The 23,107-nt window shown below is 49.8% G+C and overlaps 1 protein-coding gene across 4 annotated transcripts in view; it reads left to right on the forward strand.

Moving 5' to 3' along the window:
* LOC135902760 (neprilysin-1-like) overlaps window positions 1-23,107 on the forward strand; it is a 108,858-nt gene that overhangs the window by 57,271 nt on the left and 28,480 nt on the right. For all 4 annotated transcript variants that reach the window (XM_065432988.2, XM_065432990.2, XM_065432989.2 and 1 more), the window contains one exon: window positions 18,220-18,414. In XM_065432988.2, the coding sequence (XP_065289060.1) occupies window positions 18,220-18,414 (195 nt within the window). The remainder of the gene's footprint in view (window positions 1-18,219; window positions 18,415-23,107) is intronic.

Raw genomic sequence — 23,107 nt, forward strand, 5'->3', positions numbered from 1 at the left:
GATTTCTCGGTGGAGCAGGCTAGCCCTCTTGCGCTCACGTAGGTCTCCACGCAGGTCGCAGCCTCTTGCAGTCTTTCTTCTTTTTCTTTAAGTGATCCCGTGTTGATCCAAATGGTTATGTCGTCGGCGTGCATGGCATGGTGTATGCCCTCGATCGTTTTTAGTTGTTTCGCAAGACCGATCATCGCTATGTTAAATAGCGTTGGTGAAATGACCGATCCCTGGGGGGTTCCTTTGTTGGGTGTATGGAACTCCTCCGAGCGGAGTTCTCCTAGCCCTATCGTGGCTGTTCTGTTGGACAGGAAAGCTTTGACGTAGCCGAAAACCCTCCTGCCGCAGTTTAGGTCGTCCAGGCCCGCTAGGATGGCTTCATGGCTCACGTTGTCAAAGGCTCCTTTAATGTCCACTGCCATTATCACGTTCTCTCCGTTCCTGGGAACGTTGCTTAAGACTTCTTCCTTGATTTGTAATAGTACGTCTTGGGTCGACAGCTTCGCCCTGCATCCGAACATACTGTGGGGGTATAATTCGTGATCCTCTATGTAATGTTGTAGCCTTATCGTGACCACTCTCTCGTACAACTTGCCAAGGCATGATGTGAGGGACAGACAGACAGACAAAGAACTTTATTAATGGTCCTGAGGAACCGGCGTTAGAGTACCCCCCTTTTCAGGGAGTCCCCGTAGCCGTCGCGGGCCGCACCCACGTCGGGGTCGGAAGATCGTGGTCCTCCGCCCTGTCGCAGGCCCTCTGGACAGCCCGTAGTTGCTCTGAGAGGTCGCCGCTCTTAAGGGCTGCCTCCCAGTCGGTTAGAGTGGTTAGCGATGAGCTGCGTAACGCAGGGCATTGCCAGAGCATATGGGACAAGGAGCAGTACGCCTCCCCACAGTCTGGACAGTGGGGTTCTAGGTTAGGCGCGAAGTGACTGAATCTGCCCCTGGAGGGAAATGACCCCGTCTGAAGCATGCGAAACGCCGACGATTGTGGTCTATTAAGTTTAGGGTGTGGTAGCGGAAAGGCCCGCCGAGCAAGTTGATAATGTGTCAAGACTTCGTGGAAGGTGAGAAGCGAATCCCTATACAGCCCTAAGTCGCCGCCCGTGAGTCCACCTGAACCGCCGCGGTGTGTAAGACCTCGCGCACAGTCATGGGCCAACTCATTGGCGTTAACAAGCTCAGAGTGTACATTGATTCCCATATGGGCCGGGAACCATTTGATGCTATGAAAACCAGCAGCCCCCTCGCTGCCGAGGATGGCCGCCGCCTCCTTTGAGATCGAGCCGGAGGCGAAAGCTCGGGCTGCCGATCTGGAGTCTGTAAAGATATTGGAACGTAGAGGGTCCTTCAGTGCTATAGCTATAGCAACTTGCTCGGCTACTGTTGAAGAAACCTTCCGCACGGATGCTGAATTAATGAGAGTGCCATTACAGTCAACCGAAACTACGGCATAGTGATCAGAGCACTCGTACTGGGGGGCATCAACGAAACATGCCAGATTCGGAGTGGCAGCAGCCGCTTTTAACAGGGAACGAGCCCTGGCTACCCGGCGCCCTACATTGTATTGAGGGTGGACGTTACGTGGCATGGGATCTACCTTGAACGTATCTCGGACCATGGGTGATAGGGTCACGTTGCGCTCCGTGATTTCCTGGTGACCGCATCCAACGGATTCGAGGATGCGTCTCCCCGCTCGCGATGATGATAGTCGAATTATTTGAGCCACTCGTTGGGCCTCGATCACCTCTGATAGGGTGTTGTGCATGCCTAGTTGCATGAGACGCGCGGTGCTGGTAGTGAGTGGTAAACCCAGCACGCGCTTGATGCTTTTGCGCATGAGGGCGTCGATTTTGGCCTCATCCCCTTTAGACCAGCGCAACGCGGAGGCTACATAGTTAACGTGGCTCATCAGAAACGCGTGGTAGAGTCTGAGTAGATTGCTCTCGCTTAAACCCCCTCTGCGGTTCGAGACCCTGAGGATAAGCCGAAGCATATTCTCCTTCTTCGAAGTAATGCGGGCTATAGTCTGTGAGTTGCCCCCGCGAGATTCCAGCAAGAGTCCGAGGACCCTGATGGTATCCACTCTGTGAATTTGTTGTCCGTCCTTCGTATAGAGGGCTATGGGAATTTGATCTAAGGGTGTGGAGCACCTAACCCCCCGTCGGGTGGGCCTATACAATAGAAGTTCGGACTTGGTTGGTGACAGACTCAGGCCCGTGTCTAGTAGGAAGTGTTCTGTGATGTCGAGCGCCTCTTGGAGCGCACTCTGAACTGCAGCGTCAGACCCTCCCAAGCACCACACGGTAATATCATCCGCGTAGAGGGCGTGACCCGTTCCTCTTACTGTGGCCAGTCTGTCCGAGAGGCCCTTCATGGCGATGTTAAACAGTAGGGGAGAGATGACCGCCCCGTGCGGGGTGCCTCTCGCTCCCAATGTAAATTCCTTCGATTTGATTTGCCCTATTTTGACAGTGGCCTTGCGATCCCTGAGGAAGGAGCTAACGTACGCATGGAATCGTGGCCCCAGGCCCAGATCTGAGATGGCGTCTAGTACGAACCGGTGCGAGATGTTATCAAAAGCCTTGGACAAGTCTAGAGCAAGGATGCCCCGAGTGTCTCTAGTGTCGACATCAATGATTTGCCTCTTTATAAGTAACATGACGTCCTGTGTGGAGAGTGCCGGCCGAAAGCCGACCATGTTGTGAGGGAATAACTCATTATTTTCTATATGCCTAGATATACGGTTGTGAATGACATGTTCGGCCACCTTACCCACGCAGGACGTGAGCGAGATGGGCCGCATGTTCTCCGGCCCAAGAGGTTTGCCTGGTTTCGGGATGAGCACCACTGAGGCTGTCTTCCAGGAGTCGGGGACTAGGCCCGTTTCCCAAATTTTATTGACCTCCCCGGTGAGCAGTGCAACTGATTGTTCGTCCAAGTTTCGGAGGAGCTTATTGGAGATGCCATCCGGGCCCGGCGCAGAGCGACCGTTGAGCGTTTCCAGCACCTCCCAGATTTCGGATTCCGTGAAGGGGGCGTCGAGCTCCCCCACCGCTCCCCCCCGATAACAAGGATAATCCCCGTCACCGGAGTGGCCCAGCGGAAGATACTTTTCGGCCAACTCTTGCAAGAGGACGTGTTCAAATACGCCCGCCGCCTTTTGATTATGAACTATGCGATCGATGGCTAGTCTCTGATTGCTTTTGGTTTGCGAGTCGTCGAGTAAGTGTTTGAGCAGGTTCCATTTGCCCCCCGTTCTCATCTGCCCATCAACCGAGGAGCACACTTCATTCCATTGTTGTTTGGACAGTTCGATGGAATGAGTTTCGATTGTACGATTGAGCTCCGCAATTTTCTTACGAAGCCGGCGGTGGAGTCTGTGCGTTCTCCAGCGGTGCAGGATGGAGTTTTTGGCTTCTAGGAGGTGTGCAAGGCGCGCGTCCATACGATCTACCTTTAGGTCGGTCTTAACCACCTTGGTCGCAGCTTGTACGTCCTTCTGTAGTCTTGTGAACAGACTATCGAGATTATCGTAGTCGGTCTGGTCCGCCTTCCGTATTTTCCGGAAGGCATCCCAATCCGTCACTTTAAATTACCTGGTAGGGGCTGTGCTAATCGTTAGGGTAATCTCCACAATGAAGTGGTCGCTGCCCAGGTTCTCTTGCAAATTTTGCCATCCTGCTCCGGGGGCGTTCTTGACGAACGCCAGGTCCGGAGTGGTGTCTCGGACTACCGACGTGCCGGTTCGCGTCGGGTATTGAGCATCCGTAATCAATTCCAGTGAGCAGTCAGCAACTGCCTGGACAAGGAGATTGCCCTTGGTGGATTGGCGGGGGTATCCCCAGGCATTGTGGGGGGCATTGAAGTCACCCGCTATCACTATGGGGGCTCCCTTGCTCAGGGCCACCGCCTTTGTCATGATCGTGGCGAATGACTGCCGTTGATCCGACGGCGAGCTGTATATGTTTAAAAGAAAGACACTGCTCTTAAGCCAATTGTTAGGGATAATTTCGACCATAATGATTTCCGCCCTAGTTCTGCCAATTTGTAATTTGTGTACTTGAAAGGAGCACTTCCGTGCGACCAAGGTTGCTAAACCCCGCTTTCCTTCCTCCCGTATCGATACAACCCGGTATCCCGGGAAGGTGGGCGCGTCATCGAGAGTTTCTTGTAAAAGAATTACGTGCGGTTTGACCGCCTGTGCCGAAACGAATTGCTGCAGCGGAGCTTTGCGCCGTTGGAAACTGGCACAGTTCCACTGCCACACAACCAACTTATTGGGATTGACCGCCATGGTGATTGCCTTGGATTGGCCATTCCACCGTCTTGTTGACGGGGACGGCGCTTGCGGGTAAAGGTGCCCGACGGGGCTCCCTCGAAGGCTGTCTAGCCGTAGCTAACGCGGCCTGTGCACTTTCCAGGGACGCCATCCTTTTAAGGAGGACAGTCACGCTTTCAGCGAGCTGCTGAATAGCCCGCTGCATGCTTTCTAAGTCCTTGTTATTGGACTCGGTCTCCATAGAGTCAGCGTCCCCCTCTGGGGGCGCGGCCCTACGTTTACCCGAGCGCGCCTGTGGCTCCCCTGAGGGGGGCACCGGTTGCTTCTCAACTTGCGAGGGGTACGACTTACGGAAAGACTCAAAGTCGGCCCTCATCTGCTGCATTTCTGCTTTGAGTCGAGCGTTCTCTTGCATGAGTTGGGTGACTCTGGGATCAACCTTATGCTCCGGCAATGCTACCTGCGTTACCTTTGAAGCCGGCGTCGTCTGCTTCGACTTGACACGATCGGCCCAGGTTGGCGTTTCCTGGATCCGAACCCGGGAGTTAGAGCGCCCTCGGGAACGAGAGCGCCCTCTGGAGAGGCTGCGTTGTCGACCAGAGGGCGTGACGGAGCGCTCCCTCCTGGGGGCTCCCGCCGCGCTGGAGCCACGTGGCCTGTTCTCCTTGGCCAGCTGTTGCTGCTGGTGCTTGTTGTTGGCGCGCTTACGGCGCCGTCGGCGTCTGCGTACGACGTATGGGACTTGAAAGCGCTGCTTACACGTTTTGTCCGCCGTAAGATGCGGGCCTCCGCAAAGGGCGCACTTCGGCGAACACTGGTGGTCATCGGGTGGTGAGCTTAGTCCGCAGCCCCGGCAATCCTCATTGGTGGGGTTGGGGCAGACGTCCGCGCGATGTCCCAAGCCGCCACACGCGTAGCACACCTCGGTTTGGCGTTTGTAGAGCGTGCAGCGCAGAAGGCTGACGCCGCACATGACATAGTTAGGCACTTTCATGCCGTCGAAGAGGACAACCACTGTGGTGGTGTTCTTAATTCGTTTGACTTCCAGAGCCTTCGGGTTACGATGGTTGACAATCATGCGCTGGAGTTGGGCCTCGCTGATGTCTGCGTCGACCCCTCGTATGACCCCTTTGCAGGTGTTGTCTGGGGCCGCTATGTATGCGGCAACTTTGTAGAGTCCTTCGCTTATGCGGATTTGCTGGATTCCTGCATAAGCGGCGGCGTTCTTCTTCTCCGGGGTGGATACGACGAGAACGTTTTGAGTGAAATTAGGGCAGATTACGTCGCCCTCAGTTTCTGTGGGGGCTAGTGCAGCCGCCATGGCCAAGGCTTGAGCCAGCTTGATTTGGCTTATCTTCTTGACGTCAAGCCCGCCCCTTGGGCGGACAATAATTCGTATGTGCTCCCTAGGTAGTCTGGGGAGCCTCGACGAGGCTGCGAGACGTTGCAACACGCCTTGCTGGGCAGCCGTGCGGCAGCCACCCTTCGAGCCCATGTGAGCTCTCTTGCTCGTTGAAACTGGTGTTTCTTGCAGGGCTTTCTTGTGCTTGCCCAACGCTGTCGTCCAGCCTGGGCTGTTGGCTTCTTCGGGGGAGATTGCCTCTCCTAACACCATTTCTACTTCGGGCATAATGCCCCTCTTCGTCGCGTTAGGCCTAAGCCTACCCGCGCCTAGCGTCGCCGCGGCGTGGTCTACACAAAAAGTTCCACGGCTTCCGCGCAAAGGCCACTCACCAAAGGAAGTCCTCAGAAGAAACCGTGTCGAATGGCGTGCATTTCCGTGGTAGGTGACACAAAAAGCAGACCGAAAATATTTACGAAAGCGGGAGCCGATCTTTCCACGTCCGCACTAGTCGGCGCCTTCTTCTTCTTCTCCGATGTGAGGGAGATGGGTCTTAGGTTTTCGATTTGGCGGTGCCCATGTAATACACAATGAAACGCGCAGACAGGTGGACGCTATATAATTGCGCGTACGTGCGCGCGTTCACATTGCGTTTTATATATATATATATATATATATATATATATATATAGCGCTCAGTTCAGGCTTCTTCTTTTCTGGCACTTCGCTTGTTCACACGAGCTCGTTGTCAGCGTGGTTGGGCACAGATGGCGTTGCGGTATTTGTCCCCCTCCAAAAGAAGCATCGTCCCGATGCTCGGCTAGTAGCACCCTGTGTCCAGCGAACCAGAGAGTGTCCATGTCATTCAGGAAAATAAGGTTTCACGCGCACCACGTTGCATAGTATCAGGCAGGTCCTGATGGTGCCTCGAGCAGGATGGGCTGTCAGGAGCGGCTTCATAATTGACATCGCTGAGGCGTCGTAGAACGTGGTATGGTCCGAAATATCGGCGTTGAAATCAGGGTTGCCAGGTCCAAAATACGAAAACTAGCCAAAAAATGCCGGAAAGTAGCCTCAGAAGTAGCCAACTTTGGTCAGATACAGAAATGTTGCCAAAAAAGTAGCCACATTATGGGAAAACGATGTATTTTCATTTATTGTGTAACTCTGAAGACATTATCACAGCCAACATTTAAAGATGCTTTTAGTGAACGTTGGAACATACAAAAAATGTTACGAAGCGTGTATAAATGACCACAGCAAACACCGCTTTTATCAGCATGTAATATGACTACAATATTATCATAAACCAGAGTCACAGCTCCAGTTCAGGTGTAAACCTTTGACTTAAACTTGGCAATCATTTCTGGAGGAATGTGAAAGCTCGAGGCATCCTCGGGCGATCGCTTTGACGTTTATTTACGCGCGATTTTGCGTTTTGCATCCGACGCGTCGCAGGGTGTTTGTTACGCTGTGCAAAGTGAGATGCCCAGTCGCGTGGCGCGGAATCTCGCAAAAGTGATCGTATTCCCGAATACAGCTTTATATTTTCAAGCTCGCAACGCATAAACGGACCAACTACGTCGATAGCGCGCCGGCCGCACCGGCCGCTGCCATGCTTGTAGCACGTTTATATTTATCCTGCGGCCATCTGTCAGTGCTCGATTTTTCAAACTTCGGGCAGCTTCGGTTTGTCTTAGGATCCCAGCTCACATGACATCCTATCAGGACCGGAACTAGCTGGCTCCCATCTGGCTGCCAGCGTGCTGCCAGAACTCCGAAATTCGAAGAAGCCTAATGTGTAGCAGGCCTGACGCGGAAGGTGAATGCAAAGATGGAACACGCTGTGACGTCACTAGTGCGAAATGCTTTGCATCAAATGAAAGCGCCCGAGTCAGATTAAAGATGATGATGCATCAGCTTGAAAAGATTTGAAGTGCGGTGGTCGTGCGTTGGCCTAAATATTTGCTAATCTTACTGCATAATATGAGCTACAGAACTTTCTATCCAACGTTTACAATGGTCAAGCTATTTCAAAAGTAGCCACAAAATAGCCATGTAGCCAAGACATTTATTTCCCGCCAATAGCCTCAAAAAGTAGCCGATTTGGCGCAAAGTAGCCAAATCTGCCAACCCTGGTTGAAGTTTCTCCGCGGGGTGTCGGCGGCGTACTGGAGCCGAAACCCAGACTCTTTGGCCGGGCTGGTAGACGACGCATAGATCGTGTTTATTGTTACGCCGGGCATCACGGTATTGCTGGCCAGCTATGCGAACGCGCGTGAGCTGTCTTGCTTCTTCGGCGCGCTCTGTAAAATCTGCCGCGTCAGTCTCGGAATCGCTGGAATCATGAGGAAGCATAGCATCCAGCATTGTAGTCACTGCTCGACCGTGGAAGAAACTGAATGGCGTCATTTTTGCTGCACCGTATAATAAGCAATCGTTACGTAGGGTGATATTTGGAAACAGGTGTTGTGTTCCACATCGACATGCATGCACAGCATGTCTGAGAGAGTCTTGTTGAGGCGCTCCGTAAGTCAAATGCTTTGCAGGTGATAGGCTGTCGTGCTTCCGCGTGCCGTGCCACTGAAGGTTAGTGCAGTTCGCAAAAGTTCAGCCCTGAACGCGGTTCGCCTGTCGGTTAGGATGACCGCTGGAGCAACGTGCCTCAGGAGGACGTTTTTGAGGCAGAACTGTGTAGCCTCGGCTGCTGTGCCACTCGGAAGTGCCTTGGTTTCAGCATATCGCGTGAGGTAATCTGTCGCAACTATGATTCACTTATTTCCGGCAGCAGCTATTGCGAATGCGCCCAAAAGGTCCATTGCAGTTTGTGCAAATGGCGTTTCCGGCACTGGAACGGGATGTAATAGCCCGCCAGGTTTCGTAGGTGGCACTTTTCGTCCCTGACAGTCAAGGCACGTTCGAACGTAGTGTTTCACCTGTGCTTCGAGTGGTGGCCACTAGTAATTCTCTTTTATCCGTGCTAATGTTCTTGTGTAGCCTAGGTGGCCTGAGGTAGCATCATCGTGACAGGCCTGCAAGATTTCATTGCGGTGAGTTTTATGGACGACTAGTAGATCTTTCTTCCCGGTTGAATTGAAGTTCCGCCGAAAAAAAAAAACACTGTTGCGCATGCATAAAAATGTCAGGTGCCTTGAGAACAATCCGGGCTTGTTTGTGGTGCGGCCTTCTAAGGAATGAATTAGTGAATCGAACTCCTGGTCCTCTTGCTGTTGTTGAGAGATGGGGGCCGCATCAACAACTCCTAAAAAGCCTGCGGATTCGTCATGATCTCCGCCTGACGACACGATGGGCGATCTGGAAAGGTAGTCAGCGTCTAACTGCTGCCTTCCCGATTTATAGACCACTGTCACGTCGTACTCTTGAAGCCATGGGCTCCAGCGTGCCAAACATGCAGATAGATCTTTCATGTTGGTCAACTAAAAGAGAGAATTGTGGTCACTTATGGCGTGAAATGGGCAGCCGTATACGTACGGGCGGAAATTGGTAGCTGCCCATACTACAGCCAAGCATTCTTTCTCTCTGGTGGAATAGTTCCACTCGGCACCTGACAGTGTTCTACTCGCGTAAGCGGTGACTCGCTCAGTGCCGTCTCGCCGCTGAACAAGGACGGTACCTAGACTCACGTTGCTGGCATCGGTGTGGATCATTGTCGGCGCATCCACATCAAAGTGTGCAAGAACAGGCACAGTTTGTATACGGTGCTTCAACTCGCTAAATGCCGCCTCTGCTCCTCGCCACACACAAACCGGACATCTTCTCTGGCTAGGCAGGTGAGCGGTGACGTGATGCGTGCATAACCCGCAATAAATCCCTGGTAATATGCGCATAGGCCCAGAAAGCGTCTTGCTGCCTTCTTTTCTGTAGGCCTTGAAAACTTTGCGATGGCTGCGATTTTCTTAGGATCAGGTCTGACACCTGTGTGGCTTACATCGTGGCCCAAAAACTGTAATTCTTCATAGCCAAAGTGGCACTTTTCAGGTTTTGAGGTATGCCCAGTGGACCGCATGATTTGAAGATCTGACCGCAGCCGTCTCAGTTGTTCATCAAATGTGGAAGAATGAACAATGATATCGTCTAGGTAGACTAAGCAGGTCTTCCACTTAAGGTCTGAGAGAACACTATCGATTAGCCTTTGGAACGTGGCTGGGGCTGACTACAAACCAAAAGGGAGAACTTTGAATTCATAGAGCCCATCAGGCGTGACCAAAGCAGTCTTTTAGCGTCCTAATCACCGACCTGTATTTGCCAGCATCCACTTTTTAAGTCCATCGATGAGAAGTACCGTGCATGCCGCAGCCTGTCGAGGGATTCGTCGATGCGTGCTGAGGGATACACATCTATTTCGTAACCAGATTGTGCTTGTGATAAAGGATACAAAACCGTAGGCTATCATCCTTCTTAACGAGTCCACGGGCCACGGGCGATGCCCACAGGCGATGCCCAAGGGCTTTTTGACGGCTGGATGACATCATCTTCTAGCATTTTCTTAACTTGCTGCTGTATTGCTTCACGCTCTTTCTCAGCCACGCGATACGGATGCTGTCGGATGGGTATTACTGTTTCCATCGTAATGATGCGGTGTTTGGTCAGTGGTGATTGACGAACTGGGGACGTTGTAGAGAAGCAGTCCTTAAAATCGACAAGTACTTCCCTGGGACTTTGTTTCTGTTGTGGCGCTAAACCTGGGTCAACGTCGACGACGGTTGCATGTGGCATTGTATCGGTGGTCGATTCCTCTTTTACAGCAAATCAGTGTTGAACGTGGTCAATTTCGTCAAAGTGTGCCACAGCGGTGCCTTTACTGATGTGCCGGTGTTCATTGGTGAAATTTGTCAGTAGGTCTGACAAATTACAGTGACAAATTACATTATCGGTGGTCGCACAGTACCTCTGTGCGACCACCGATTAGGCTGACGATACCGATAGCCTGAGCAATGGCAACAGCCTGATTGAACAGAAGTGCATGTAATTGTTTGGCTACAACATGCTTGTTCAAATATTCTACGCAGCTGACGGAGACAAGACTCCATGATAGTGTTGGTATGCAGACGACGGTGTCGGCGACAAGTAACGATGTACGCTGGCGGTCTTCGTCGTGGCTCGTGTTTGTACTAGTTGACAAGGTTGTCTCGCAGTATCGTATGTTAACTACGGGACCGTACTCGCGCAAGGAGTCCATTCCGAGGATGAGTGGTCTGCAGCACTCTTTTAAAATCGTAATTAGGTTGCGACAAAAGCTGTATTTCCCACTTGGGGTGGTACAGTACATTTTCCTACAGGTGTCATTATCTGGCCCCCGCCATGTCTAATATAAGGGCCCGACCATTGCATTTTGACTTTCCTAAAACATTAAATTATGGAGTTTTACGTGCCAAAACCACTTTATGATTATGAGGCACGCCGTAGTGGAGGATTCAGGAAATTTCGACCACCTGGAGTTCTTTAACGTGCACCAAAATCTAAGCACACGGGTGTTTTCGCATTTCGCCCCCATCGAAATGCGGCCGCCGTGGCCAGGACTCGATCCCGCAACCTCGTGCTCAGCAGCCCAACGCCATAGCCACTGCGCAACCACGCCGGGTATTGTGACTTTCTTAAACCGGTCTGCCAACTGCTCACTCTTTATGGAAAAGTCTATGCCAGTATCAACTAAAGCTGCCACATCGTGCCCATAGGTCGGCACTCACAAATTCGTCGGCGTTCCGTTTCTCCGACTTGCTCTGCTCGTTTCGCAGTAATAGTGGGGCATTTTCGGCGATTGGACGACTTGCAACCTTCCCCCCGCATGTCGCTGATTTCAGTTTCCCCCACCGTGGGCTTGGAGAGCGGCCTCTTACCACGTCGGCGAAACTGCGACGGTTCTGCGAAGAATAACGCAACGGAGACGGCGAGCGCGACCAGAGATAAGCTGAGCTTCCTTGTTCCCGAGTGACACTGTCGTTGAAGCGTAGATGCCTATCTGGAAACTGTCGTGGAGCGGCAGGTGACGTTTCCTGGATGCCACCCTGGCGACAAGAGCAAAACTGATAAATATGCTCTGGTTCGCCACAGTTAAAGCGCAATGGTCGGCAATCAGCAGTGCGCCACACGCCGGCCCGGCGAAGCTGGGGTCGCCTGAAATGCTCGCTCTATGCAGGCACCAATAGGTGGCCGCTGGTGGAACTGCTGTAGTGGCACGGTAGAAAGCGGGCGACGGACAGCGTCTGTGTAGCTGCATGCCCGCGGCTCGAAACGCGACTCGGGACGCGGTTCAGGGAGTGGCCCAGGTGATGCAAATGCTTGCCGAATTTCTTGGCGGACAACTTCAGAGACCGAAGCCAGAGTAAACTCCTTCGGTGTCACAGTTTGATTCACAACCTCCTCGAGCACACTGTCTCTCATTAGTTGACGCAGCGAGGTCTCGTCCGTCACTGTCAGTACTGCGGTTCCTGTAGGTGCATGGTTAGTCAGGTGTTCGTATTGCTGGCAACGCTGCTGTAGCGCCCGGTCAAATTCTGCCACTGTTGTCGGCGGGTTACGCACGAGACGAGCGAATAGCTGTTCTTTGACGCCGCGCATGAGATGGCTCATCTTCTTCGAATCAGGCATGTTGGTATCCGTGTGGGCAAACAAACGAGAGATGTCTTTGGCAAACATCAAAGCATTTTCGTTGGGCTTATGAATACGCAACTCGATAAGGCGTTGTGCATTATCTCGGCGATCAATGCTTCCGAAGGTATCGAGTAGCCGACTGCGAAATTCGTCCCACGTTGTGAAATGTGCCTCGCGGTTTTGGAACCACGTACTTGCACTATCTTCAAGAGCGAAGTACACATTGGAAAGCTTCTGGTCCGGACGCCACTGATTGACCTTCGCAATGTGTTCGTACTGGTCCAGCCGGTATTTGGCGTCTTCAAACGTATCACCCTGGAAGTTTGTGGGGACTAGATTGTTTTGAACAGACTCCTGTGTTGGAATCACAAGCGCCATTTCCTGAGTCGGTGGGGTCGCTGACAAAGTTCCTTGCAAGAGGCCGAATTCCGGGCACAGACCTTGCAGGCGGCGGCCTGCGCGGTGCACAGGTGTCTCGACGCGTGGATGATGTCTTGAAGGGCTGGATGCAGGGCTACTCGCAGTAGTCGTTCCTATCATTAGGCGATGTTGCGATACCCAGGTCATCCACCAGTATCACGGCTTACTTAAGACAAGAGCGGAGAATGGTATCATTATCGAGACAATTAAGACAAGCGCTCAGTTCAGGCTTCTTTACAAAAACCCGTTGGCGAATATCCGGGAACTGAGGATGAACTCATACAGGAACTCCAGCAAACGTACACGGGAATCCGGACCGGGCATCGGAAACCATACCCTCAATATCCGGGAGCTCCGAACTAGATACTTGATGCACCCATCACGTATGCGGAGGTATACGCGGCAGCACAGAGCTTCAAGAAAAACACGGCACCGGGTCCCGACGGGATCACCAGCGCCATTTTGAGAAACCTAAGCGATGAAACCCTGCGAGCCTTTACAAAGCAGCTGAACGAAGAAATATGGGCACCGGGCGGAACATTACCCGAGAAATGGACTACAGCTCACATAGTCCTTATACCCAAACCAGTAAATCCGCGCAGGCTCGATCAATTACGACCGATCTCGCTTACGTCTTGCCTAGGCAAGCTTCTTGAACGAATTGTACTCACTCGAATGGAACAACACATGGAAGAACATGGACTACACCCCAATTGAATGTACGGATTTCGGAAAGGCATGTCAGCACAGGATGTCTTCCTCCTCCTCAAGGAAGAGGTCCTAAGCCCACAACCGGGCAGCAACAACAACATATTCCTAGCCCTCGACGTAGAAAAAGCATTTGATAATATAGCACACGAAACCATCCTAAATGGCCTTGCCGCCCTAGGATGCGGAGAGCGAGTATACCATTATGTCGTGGCTTTTCTCAGCCACCGCAAAGCTCTCATCGGCATAGCAGGCGTACAATCGGACATATATGATCTACAGCAGAAGGGTAGTCCTCAAGCGTCAATATTATCTCCTTTCCTCTTCAACATCGGACTTGGAAAACTTGCTTTACAACTGGAAAACATCCCAAAACTCGGATGTGCCTTCTATGCCGACGATATCACTCTATGGGCAACCAAGGGTTCATACGGCGACAGAGAAAACACGTTACTCACAGCTATCGGATACATCGAGTCATACCTAACCACAGCAGGAATGAGGTGTGCCCCACACAAGTCGGAGTACCTTCAAGTCCGGCCTAAGCAAACTAAGGAACATCGAGCCCCGCCAATACATCTCGAGATTGCCGGGCAACCTATTAAGCGCGTCCCGACCGCACGCATACTAGGTATGCACATCCAGGAGAACAACGGCATAAAGCTAGCCTCAGAGAAATGAAATCACGTCATAAGAAGCACCGCATCACTCATCGCCAGAGTAGCGCGCAGCAAAGATGGTTTCACAGAAGACGAAACCTTAATACTGGTACAAGCCCTTGTCATCAGCCGTGTCACGTACGCGCTACCGTATCAAGTCAAGCGCAAAAGCGAGACAGAACGCATGGACACTCTTATAAGTACGGCGTACAAAATGGCCTTACAGCTACCGTCAAGCACAAGCACAAAGAAACTACTAGCGCTAGGCGTATACAACACCTTTCAGGAGCTAGCAAGTGCCACGCTCATAGCGCAGAGGGAGCGCCTCAACAAACCTCAACAGGGAAGACACCTTCTTCAACGGCTAGGGTACCCGCTGACACCTCATTACTGCAAAGAAGAAACACAACTCTTGCCTAACCACATTAGAGAGAACATTGTAGTAGACCCTATCCCCAAGAACATGCACCCCACCCACAATCAGGAGAGAAGAGCAGCGCGTGCCCGCATGTTGCACAAACGTTGTTTCAGAGACCCGGATACGTACTACACGGACGCTAGCCCGTATCCCTCCTCGCCACGTTGCGGGCTCAAATACACACTCGCCGTTGTCAATCAGGGGAACCTGGTAGCCTCAGCCTCCATCCGCGCCACATGCAGCGCAGCAGCAGAAGCAGCAGCAATCGCTCTCGCACTTCGCGACGCTGAGAGCAAGGGAAGGTCCGTCCGTGTCCTTACTGACTCACAAGCGGCTTGTCGTTTATACATGAATGGAACACTCCCTATACAAGCCATTCGAATCCTGGGTCGCACATTACAATGGACCCACGGTATCGTCTGGTGCCCCGGGCACGAAGGCCTGCGGGGCAACGAAGAGGCGTACTGCGCAGCTAGAGGTCTCACTAGCCAAGCGGCAGACCACACCGTTCTTCAGGCCCCGATAGACCGACGAGCGACCCACGAGCTCTGAATAAACTCCAGGCAAGGGACTGGCGCCACCTGCAAACTAAGACATACCCACACTTGTCTCGTCTACACGCAATCTACCCAGACAGTTATACGTCCCGAACATGTCCTTGGTGTAGCAACCACGCAGCGACACTCGCGCACATAACACACGAATGCACCGAGCGTCCGGGCGACGCAATTTCGCCACGAGTCGCAACACACACACTCACTACGTGGTCTTGGGAGGCGAGACTCTCCGAACTGGACCTGGGAAGCCAACTGGCGACCCTCGACCAGGTCTGACGAGCCGCGATCGCCAGTGGAGCCCTGATATTACAGCAAGGCCACCTGTGCTGCGCTGCCGTGGCGCTCGGTGTCGTGATGCCTGCATTTATCGCTCAAATTTGGCGGTACATAGATTACATTACGTGGCATTGCCAAGATTTCTGAAAAACTGAAGGTGCATGAAATGTGACTGCCTTCAAACTCGTACTATAAGCCCACGGTACTAACAAAAAAGTTAATACATTTTCGTGAATTCATATTTTCCGAATAACTTAAGCAGCGGCAAAGTATTTCCGCCTCGCCTTACAGCTTTCATGCGAAGACAATACGTGTCTTAAGGTCATAGCCCAGAGGGAACCACCCAGGAATAAACCGCGCAACGGTTTCTCCAATAATAAAGTTCCTCCTCATCCTCCTTCACTGGCACCTCGCTTGCGCACACGAGGTCTTCCTCTCCGTCTTCAACGTGGTTGGGCACAGACGGCATCGCGGCAATATATATATATATATATATATATATATATATATATATATATATATATATATATATATATATGGTCAGAGACATGCGGGCACAACACGCCGCTGCGGCGATTGTACTAAATGGCATATGAGGTGTTGGAAAACTAAGAGCGCCTACACTTCCCCCCTCGAGGCGCTGGCTCAGGCTCCCAGGCTTATTCCTTTTAGATACACATAAATACTCGGAAAGTGGAAAGGCGCGTATCGTATCGCGAAGACATGTGTTCGTGCCCCACCTGCGCCCAGTTGTTTCTTCATCCACTTTGATTCCATTTAATTTTCATTTCTTTAACTCAATTAGAAAGTACATGTAATTTCGCCTATGCAGCCCTTGCTGTCTTTGTTAGCTGCTAATGATATAACTAATAAAATAATATGAGAATTTTCCGATGAGCGGAGCATACCACGTCTGATGCTGGCTAGTAAAAAAAGAGGACAAGCCAATAATTCCTAATTTTAGAGCAGCTGATATGATATATGGTGGCTGTAAGTTACTCAACTACGTTATAGCCCATCGTATTCAGGGGTTTTTCGTGCATAATGAGGTTTTATCGCCAGACCAGCATTGCTGAAGGAAGGGATGCACACGGCAACAAAACTAGTGAATAATAATGCCATGGTGAGCGTTTCTGGGGCCATAATTGTTTCTCATATATGCAAACGATATAGTGCAAGTAGGCATGGAATATTTGTTCCTAAAACGTCTTGCGGACGCTAGTGTTGTTCCTAAATAAATAACTTAGGTTCCCAAGACCTTAACTTGTTACAGCAGAACCCAAGAAACGCTGAATGTTGGCGCTTCCGATGGCATATCGAAGAAAATGTTAATAAACTTAGGCGGATAATTTTAACGCGAAAGGAGGACCCCAGTGTGCCCATAGAGTGCACAAAAAGCCCTCATATTAAATCAGCAAGCAACTAATACTATTGCGGCTCCACTTTTTTCAATGACATGTCTTGGGCAGCACACATCTCAGGTATTGGTTTGTCAGCATTTAACAAGCAGTGTTTTTGAAAAGAAGAAATCTAGCAAAGGTGACAAAAGCTTCAAGCGCGCAATTCTTGTATAGGAGAAAAGTTGGAGCACGAATAAGTAATATGAAACCCACACCCAAAAAATGGGCAGTCATCCGGAAAGCTTCAAAAGAACGTGGTTTTATTTATTACTGCAAAGATGTTAAGGGCTACTTTTGCTTACTATCGTGTCCACATGTAGGAAAAAAATGCCTAAAATAGTGCAATGGCGGGCCTACCCACGCCGGAGGTGAAGCACGTGTTATGGACTGCCGATGGTTCCGATGGACAACTCCCGATGGCCAACTCCCGATGGCCAATTCCCAACATAGTGAAACAGTAGGCCGCCCCACGGTGGCGGGGGAGTTCCTCATTAAGGGGCCCACATACACAGCTTCACTGGTCATTCTTCTTCACAGAGTGGAAAGGCATTGAGTTTTCTAATTGGACTATATAGAACGCTATATTACCCGTCCACTGAATAATGCATACAGTATCCCTACATTGGTATACTCGGGAGTATATGCCGTCGAAAAGCTTTGCTAAATATTACTTGGTAAGTGTAATATAGGCGCACCTCCCACCCCCCTATATCTAATGTACATCAACCGATGAACAACATGCCACTGTGAAAAACATCCGCTAAGGCCGATTTGCGCAAAGACTAAAGCACACAGACTGCTTCTTTTCATAGAGATTCGTGCTGGAACTGTCTTCCCGGATTTGTGTACGAGCCTGCTAGGTTTACTGAACAACTTGAATTGCATTCGTGTTTTATACTATATTGTGCTACATTTGTTACAAGAAATGCTGCGTCGCCGAGTAGTGTCGCCAATTATTTTCGGCTTTTGCATTTTGCCAGGGGTGTGCATGTCGCGTTGTTTTTCGTTTTCCTCCCTGTCTTTATGTATGTTGCAATCTCAATCCTACCTGGGCCACAGTGTTCTAAGAGTGAAATAGATAAATTAGTCACCTGGGTGCCACGCTCTTGATTCCACGTACAATGCAAACGATGGAATAACGTAGAAGAAGCGGTACATTGTCCTAGCCGTGGCTATTGTTGTAGGTACTCCATGTTACAGTACTGAACTTCAGAGCCACATTTCCCAGTGCTGTCTATAGCATCAGGTTTGCTGTAAATCGATGACGTGGTATCTGCAGTGGTCGTTGATCGGCTATGGTGTTGCGGTGCAAAGCAGCATGTCGCGGTATCAAATCCGGGACGCGGCGTCCGCACTTCCACATTTGCGAAAAGCAAAAAAAAAATAGTAAGAAACACCCGCGTTTCGTGCACGTACGGGCACGCAAGATATCCTCTGGTGGTAAAATTAATCCAGAGTACCCCACTAAGATGTAGCTCATAATTAAATCGTTGTTTTTGCATGTAAAACCACATAATTCAAATGGATAACTGGACTTTTTTTTCTTCAACAGACGTGCCACTCGAAGCGGTTGACCAGGCTAAGCGTATGTTTACCAAAATCCGCGGTGCCCTCCGGAAGTCTTTCGAGTCATCGAGCTGGTTCAATGGCTGGGATCTAGAAGTGGCCCTGCGCAAGCTTGACAGCCTCATCGGCCACGTGGGAAGTGGAAATCGATTGGACCCCCAGTTTGTCGAAAAGCATTACAGTGAGTATTCATTTTCCTGCTATTCTAAATGTGGCATATATAGGGTGTTTGAAAGCGATACATTTAGTGTCCTCTTTACTCAGAAAGCACGGCGTCGCCGACGTTCACCGTGCATTTACTGTGAGCGAAAATTTTCTACCAATCACAGAGCAGCGCGAGCTTCGCTCTCTTCCTTTCAGCACAAACAGATGGGTTTCGCCTCCGCGCATCGGTAACGCATCGACGGCAGCGACCGTGCCGGCAGTGCGGGGGAACAAATCAAAAGAACAAGAAAGCTCGATCGTCCTCTGGCGTAGTTGAACGAAAAAACCAGTTAAAAACACAAAGGACAAGAGGAGATGTTCACACACAACGACAGTCTTTGTGGTGTGAACATCTCCTCTTGTCCTTTGTATTTTTGACTGGTTTTTTCGTTCAAGTATGTACCAACTGGCCCAGATTTCAACCCTTCCTGCGTAGCGTTGGCCGCGAGCGTTTCCCGGTAAAGATTACGGTTGCGTAGTCTGCAGTTCTATGGAAGTTTGAGGAGCAGTCAGGAACCCTTTAATGCTGTCGCGGACTACTCTCACAGCGTAGCTTAAGCGTTCCCCAAGCTTTTTTTTAGACAATACAAAATTTTGTACAAAGGCTATGACCTTAAGACACGTATTGTCTTCGCATGAAAGCTGTAAGGCGAGGCCGAAATACTTTGCCGCTGCTTAGGTTATTCGGAAAATATGAATTTACGAAAATGTATTGGCTTTTTTGTTAGAACCGTGGGGGCAGCTTATAGTACGAGTTTGAAGGCAGTCACATTTCATGCACCTTCAGTTTTTCAGAAATCTTGGCTATGCCACGTAATGTAATCTATGTACCGCCACGATTGAGCGATAAATGCAGGCATCACGACACCGAGCGCCACGGCAGCGCAGCACAGGTGGCCTTGCTATAATATCAGGCCGAAACGCCGTGTAGGGACAAGAGCAAGGAATATTGAAATTGAACGCCTTGACCACTCTGTTTTAGGTCAGAATTTGTCGCGGCGTACTAACATTCAGACATCCCGCAAAAAACCGGATGCGGTAAGTCTGGATATTGCCTCGATTTGGCTTTCACTTTCGCTGATTAGTATCTCAAATCAAGTTTGGTATTTCCGGTTCCAAACAACTGGTATGCAACAAATTTTGACACCCTACATACTTTCCGTCTAAACAACTGCCCCCAACCTATTAATATCAAAGACAAGAAATATTCTATTCAGGACAATTTAAGCAGCTGCAAAGAGCTTTTACTTCGCCGTAGAGCTTGTTTGCGAAGACGACAGCTGTGTTAAAGTGGTAGATATTTAATGAAGAAATCTGCATTTTCTTTAAAAAAAACTTTAGATATGAATGCAATAGGTCTTCTTGCAAAGCTTCTGCCCATGTATGTGCCAGTTTCACTCAGGGAGCTAATGTGTAGGAACTATAAGCTAGACAGACTAACTGTACCTAAAATAATCCTGGTAAATAATTTGCGGTCACTTATCAAGTGAACGTAAATAAAAGATTAGAAGTAGTCAAGGTGAAAAAGAAAAGTGTTTGATGGTTCGCCGATCACGTTACGACAGACAGGAGCCGCATTCAGTTTTATGGGAAGCTACGATGTGGTGTCATGGCATCTTCATCATCGTCAATGGACTAGGCAAACCTTTAGAGAACGCTTCACTATGTCCCTAACAAATCTGACCACCGGTGGGGTCCAGGTAACCTAGATTTTTCCCTTCGTTTGACGACCCACATGATACTAGGATAAAACTACAAACGGAAGCCATAATTTCCCTCCTGAACTGTATAAACTATGACCACTACTGAACAAAATAGCACATATGGTATTTATGATATTGAACTGAATGTCTGAATGGGACAACGAGGATCATCTGATAATCGTGCAACCAGTCTTTCAAAATATCTAACGCACTTTTTCTGTGCGCACCGCCGCTTCTACTCTCTCTCTGAATATGTAAGCCGCGTCACGCCATGAAAGTTGACGTAAAGATGCCCTGTTGGTCCACTTACATTTTTCAAGAAAATGATCTTTAACGCATTGAAGCACCGCAGTATTTAGAACATCCGTGTATTTCGTTCCACACATTGGTTAATATCATCTCGAAACTGCCGTCATCTTAAAAATTTATATAAACTGTATACGTCTTGCAAGCTCACCGACTACAACTTGTAAATTGCAATATGTGCCACGTAAAATAATTAATTAGGAAGGTAATTAGTGTAAATTTGTTGGGTAGTTGAATACGCGCCTTGATATATCGTGTATCTAATGTCCGCCTGTTCGATTTACCCAGCTCAAGGACAAAAATCCTGCTATCTTGAACAGGTGATTTTTCTTTTATGTTTCAAACATACGAACGACCACGCTGTATGTTCAGACTCGAAGCACCTGCAGGCTTCGTAGTGGCGGCGCTAGATGGCGCCGCAATTCATGTACGAAGCGCGACAGGGGAGCCCTACTACAACCTCACCAGATACCATACGCTTAGAACAACTTGGCAGTATTATGATCAAATAAAAATACCCATACTATAGGCATTATTCGAGAGGTTGGTTCTGCCGAACGTTTACCTGCGTACATTTTTTTTCATTCGTGCAAAGGTTTTCTCGTCGGCGATCAAAATTTAAAGTGGTTACACGCATTCCTACAACATGATCACACTGCATATGCGGCAGCATTGGAAGGGCTGATTTCCTAAGCCGCGACGCTTTTACTGCTACGGGTTGTTGTACGCCAGAACACGGCGAACAAGGGCGTTCCAATCGCCACTAAAACTCTAGCTTCCACTTTTCTTTCTCAGTATATACTGAAATGACGTGTAGTTGTCGTAAGGCTTTTTGTTTCCCTCGCCGCCACACTGGCTGCACAGCCGAATTCTTTCTTTGCCTATGCACGTCCCATCATCACGGCCATTTCTTCAGTTAAACCACTAAGACCACTATTTTTCTCCGTTACCAGCCGACAACCACATACCTGTCAAACCGATGGTGCCACTCTCCATTGCCACGCCTTCTTCAACGCTTTGAACTACGAATGTCACTCACTGTGCATTTCACGGTCAAGTAGCATCAAGGACGTTACCCTTAAACCCTGTTGTAGAAATAAGGGGTGTGAGACGAAAAATAATCGTCAGTCACATTTTCATTTGGGTGCGGTGAGGTGCAACTCATTGGTGTTTGGAGAAAAGAGGGGTTCCCTTGAGTGGTGTCAGTTTTCTGCAGCTAAATGGAGATCGCAGCTCTAACGTCTACGTCAACTGATGTATGGCGCCGCGTGAATATCACTGGCATTGTTAAAGATTAAAGGTTTTATTACACTGAAGCAACTTTGTTTGGATGTTGCGCTGTTCAAGTTCAGCGATCCGTTCGCGCTGTAGCAATCAAACACGGTTCAGCCACGCCTCAGCCGCGTAAGCATTGACGAGTGACCTCGACGTGCTAACGTTTGCGTACCTCGAAATCTCGCGGGCGGAGACTCAGCCCATCGAATGGTAGGGCTGCTGTTTTCGACGACACTGTCTCAAGTATATTTGAATCCGCCTATCACTGGCGAAATTTTCATAACGCTTCTATCCAATAAAGGGTACCGTAAATGATGTTTGGCCCACATAGTATTGCTGCGCTAGTTCTGCATTGACCTAAAAAACCATCAGACAGGTGACAGAAGGAATTTGTGTTTGTGAAACAATCCCGGCGCACTTTTCCGGGATGCCGAGAGCGGATAGATCTAGCAATAAGGCTTTGCACAATCTTGTTCCTACACTTTTGTTGCTATCTTCAGGAGTGGCCTAAATTTTCAGGTGGTTTGCATTAAAAGTGGGCCTAATAACGATTGAAATGGGTCAGGGAACTTCGGGTAATGCGGTCCATAACAAGCTGTCACCGGCATTAGCAAAGTGGGTGATGGGAATAGCGTTTGAAGCGTCAGAAGTCGAGGAGGGAATGAGCGTTGCTAGATGCGTTCATTTTATGCGAAGCATATTAACGTAGGTTTCGGGCCTTCGCGCGACGCCCGGCGGTGGCCACCATTGAAGGAAATAATTAGAAGAATAAGAGTGGGCTGGGGTGCGTTTGGCAGGCATTCTCAGATCATGAACAGCAGGTTGCCATTATCCCTCAAGAGAAAAGTATATAATAGCTGTGTCTTACCAGTACTCACCCACGGGGCAGAAACCTGGAGGCTTACGAAAAGGGTTCTACTCAAATTGAGGACGACGCAACGAGCTATGGAAAGAAGAATGATAGGTGTAACGTTAAGGGATAAGAAAAGAGCAGATTGGGTGAGGGAACAAACGCGAGTTAATGACATCTTAGTTGAAATCAAGAAAAAGAAATGGGCATGGGCAGGACATGTAATGAGGAGGGAAGATAACCGTAGGTCATTAAGGGTTACGGAGTGGATCCCAAGGGAAGGGAAGCGTAGCAGGGGGCGGCAGAAAGTTAGGTGGGTGGATGAGATTAAGAAGTCTGCAGGGGCGGCATGGCCACAATTAGTACATTACCGGGGTTGTTGGAGAAGTACGGGAGAGGCCTTTGCCCTGCAGTGGGCGTAACCAGGCTGATGATGCTGATGATGATGATGATGAAAAGGCATTTTAATCGGTTGAGATACTAGCAGTCATAGAGGCATTACCTAATCAACTAGTACAGGAGGCATGCATCAAGAA

Source organism: Dermacentor albipictus, chromosome 2 (assembly GCF_038994185.2).
Source record: "Dermacentor albipictus isolate Rhodes 1998 colony chromosome 2, USDA_Dalb.pri_finalv2, whole genome shotgun sequence".
NCBI classification, from domain to species: Eukaryota; Metazoa; Arthropoda; class Arachnida; order Ixodida; family Ixodidae; genus Dermacentor; species Dermacentor albipictus.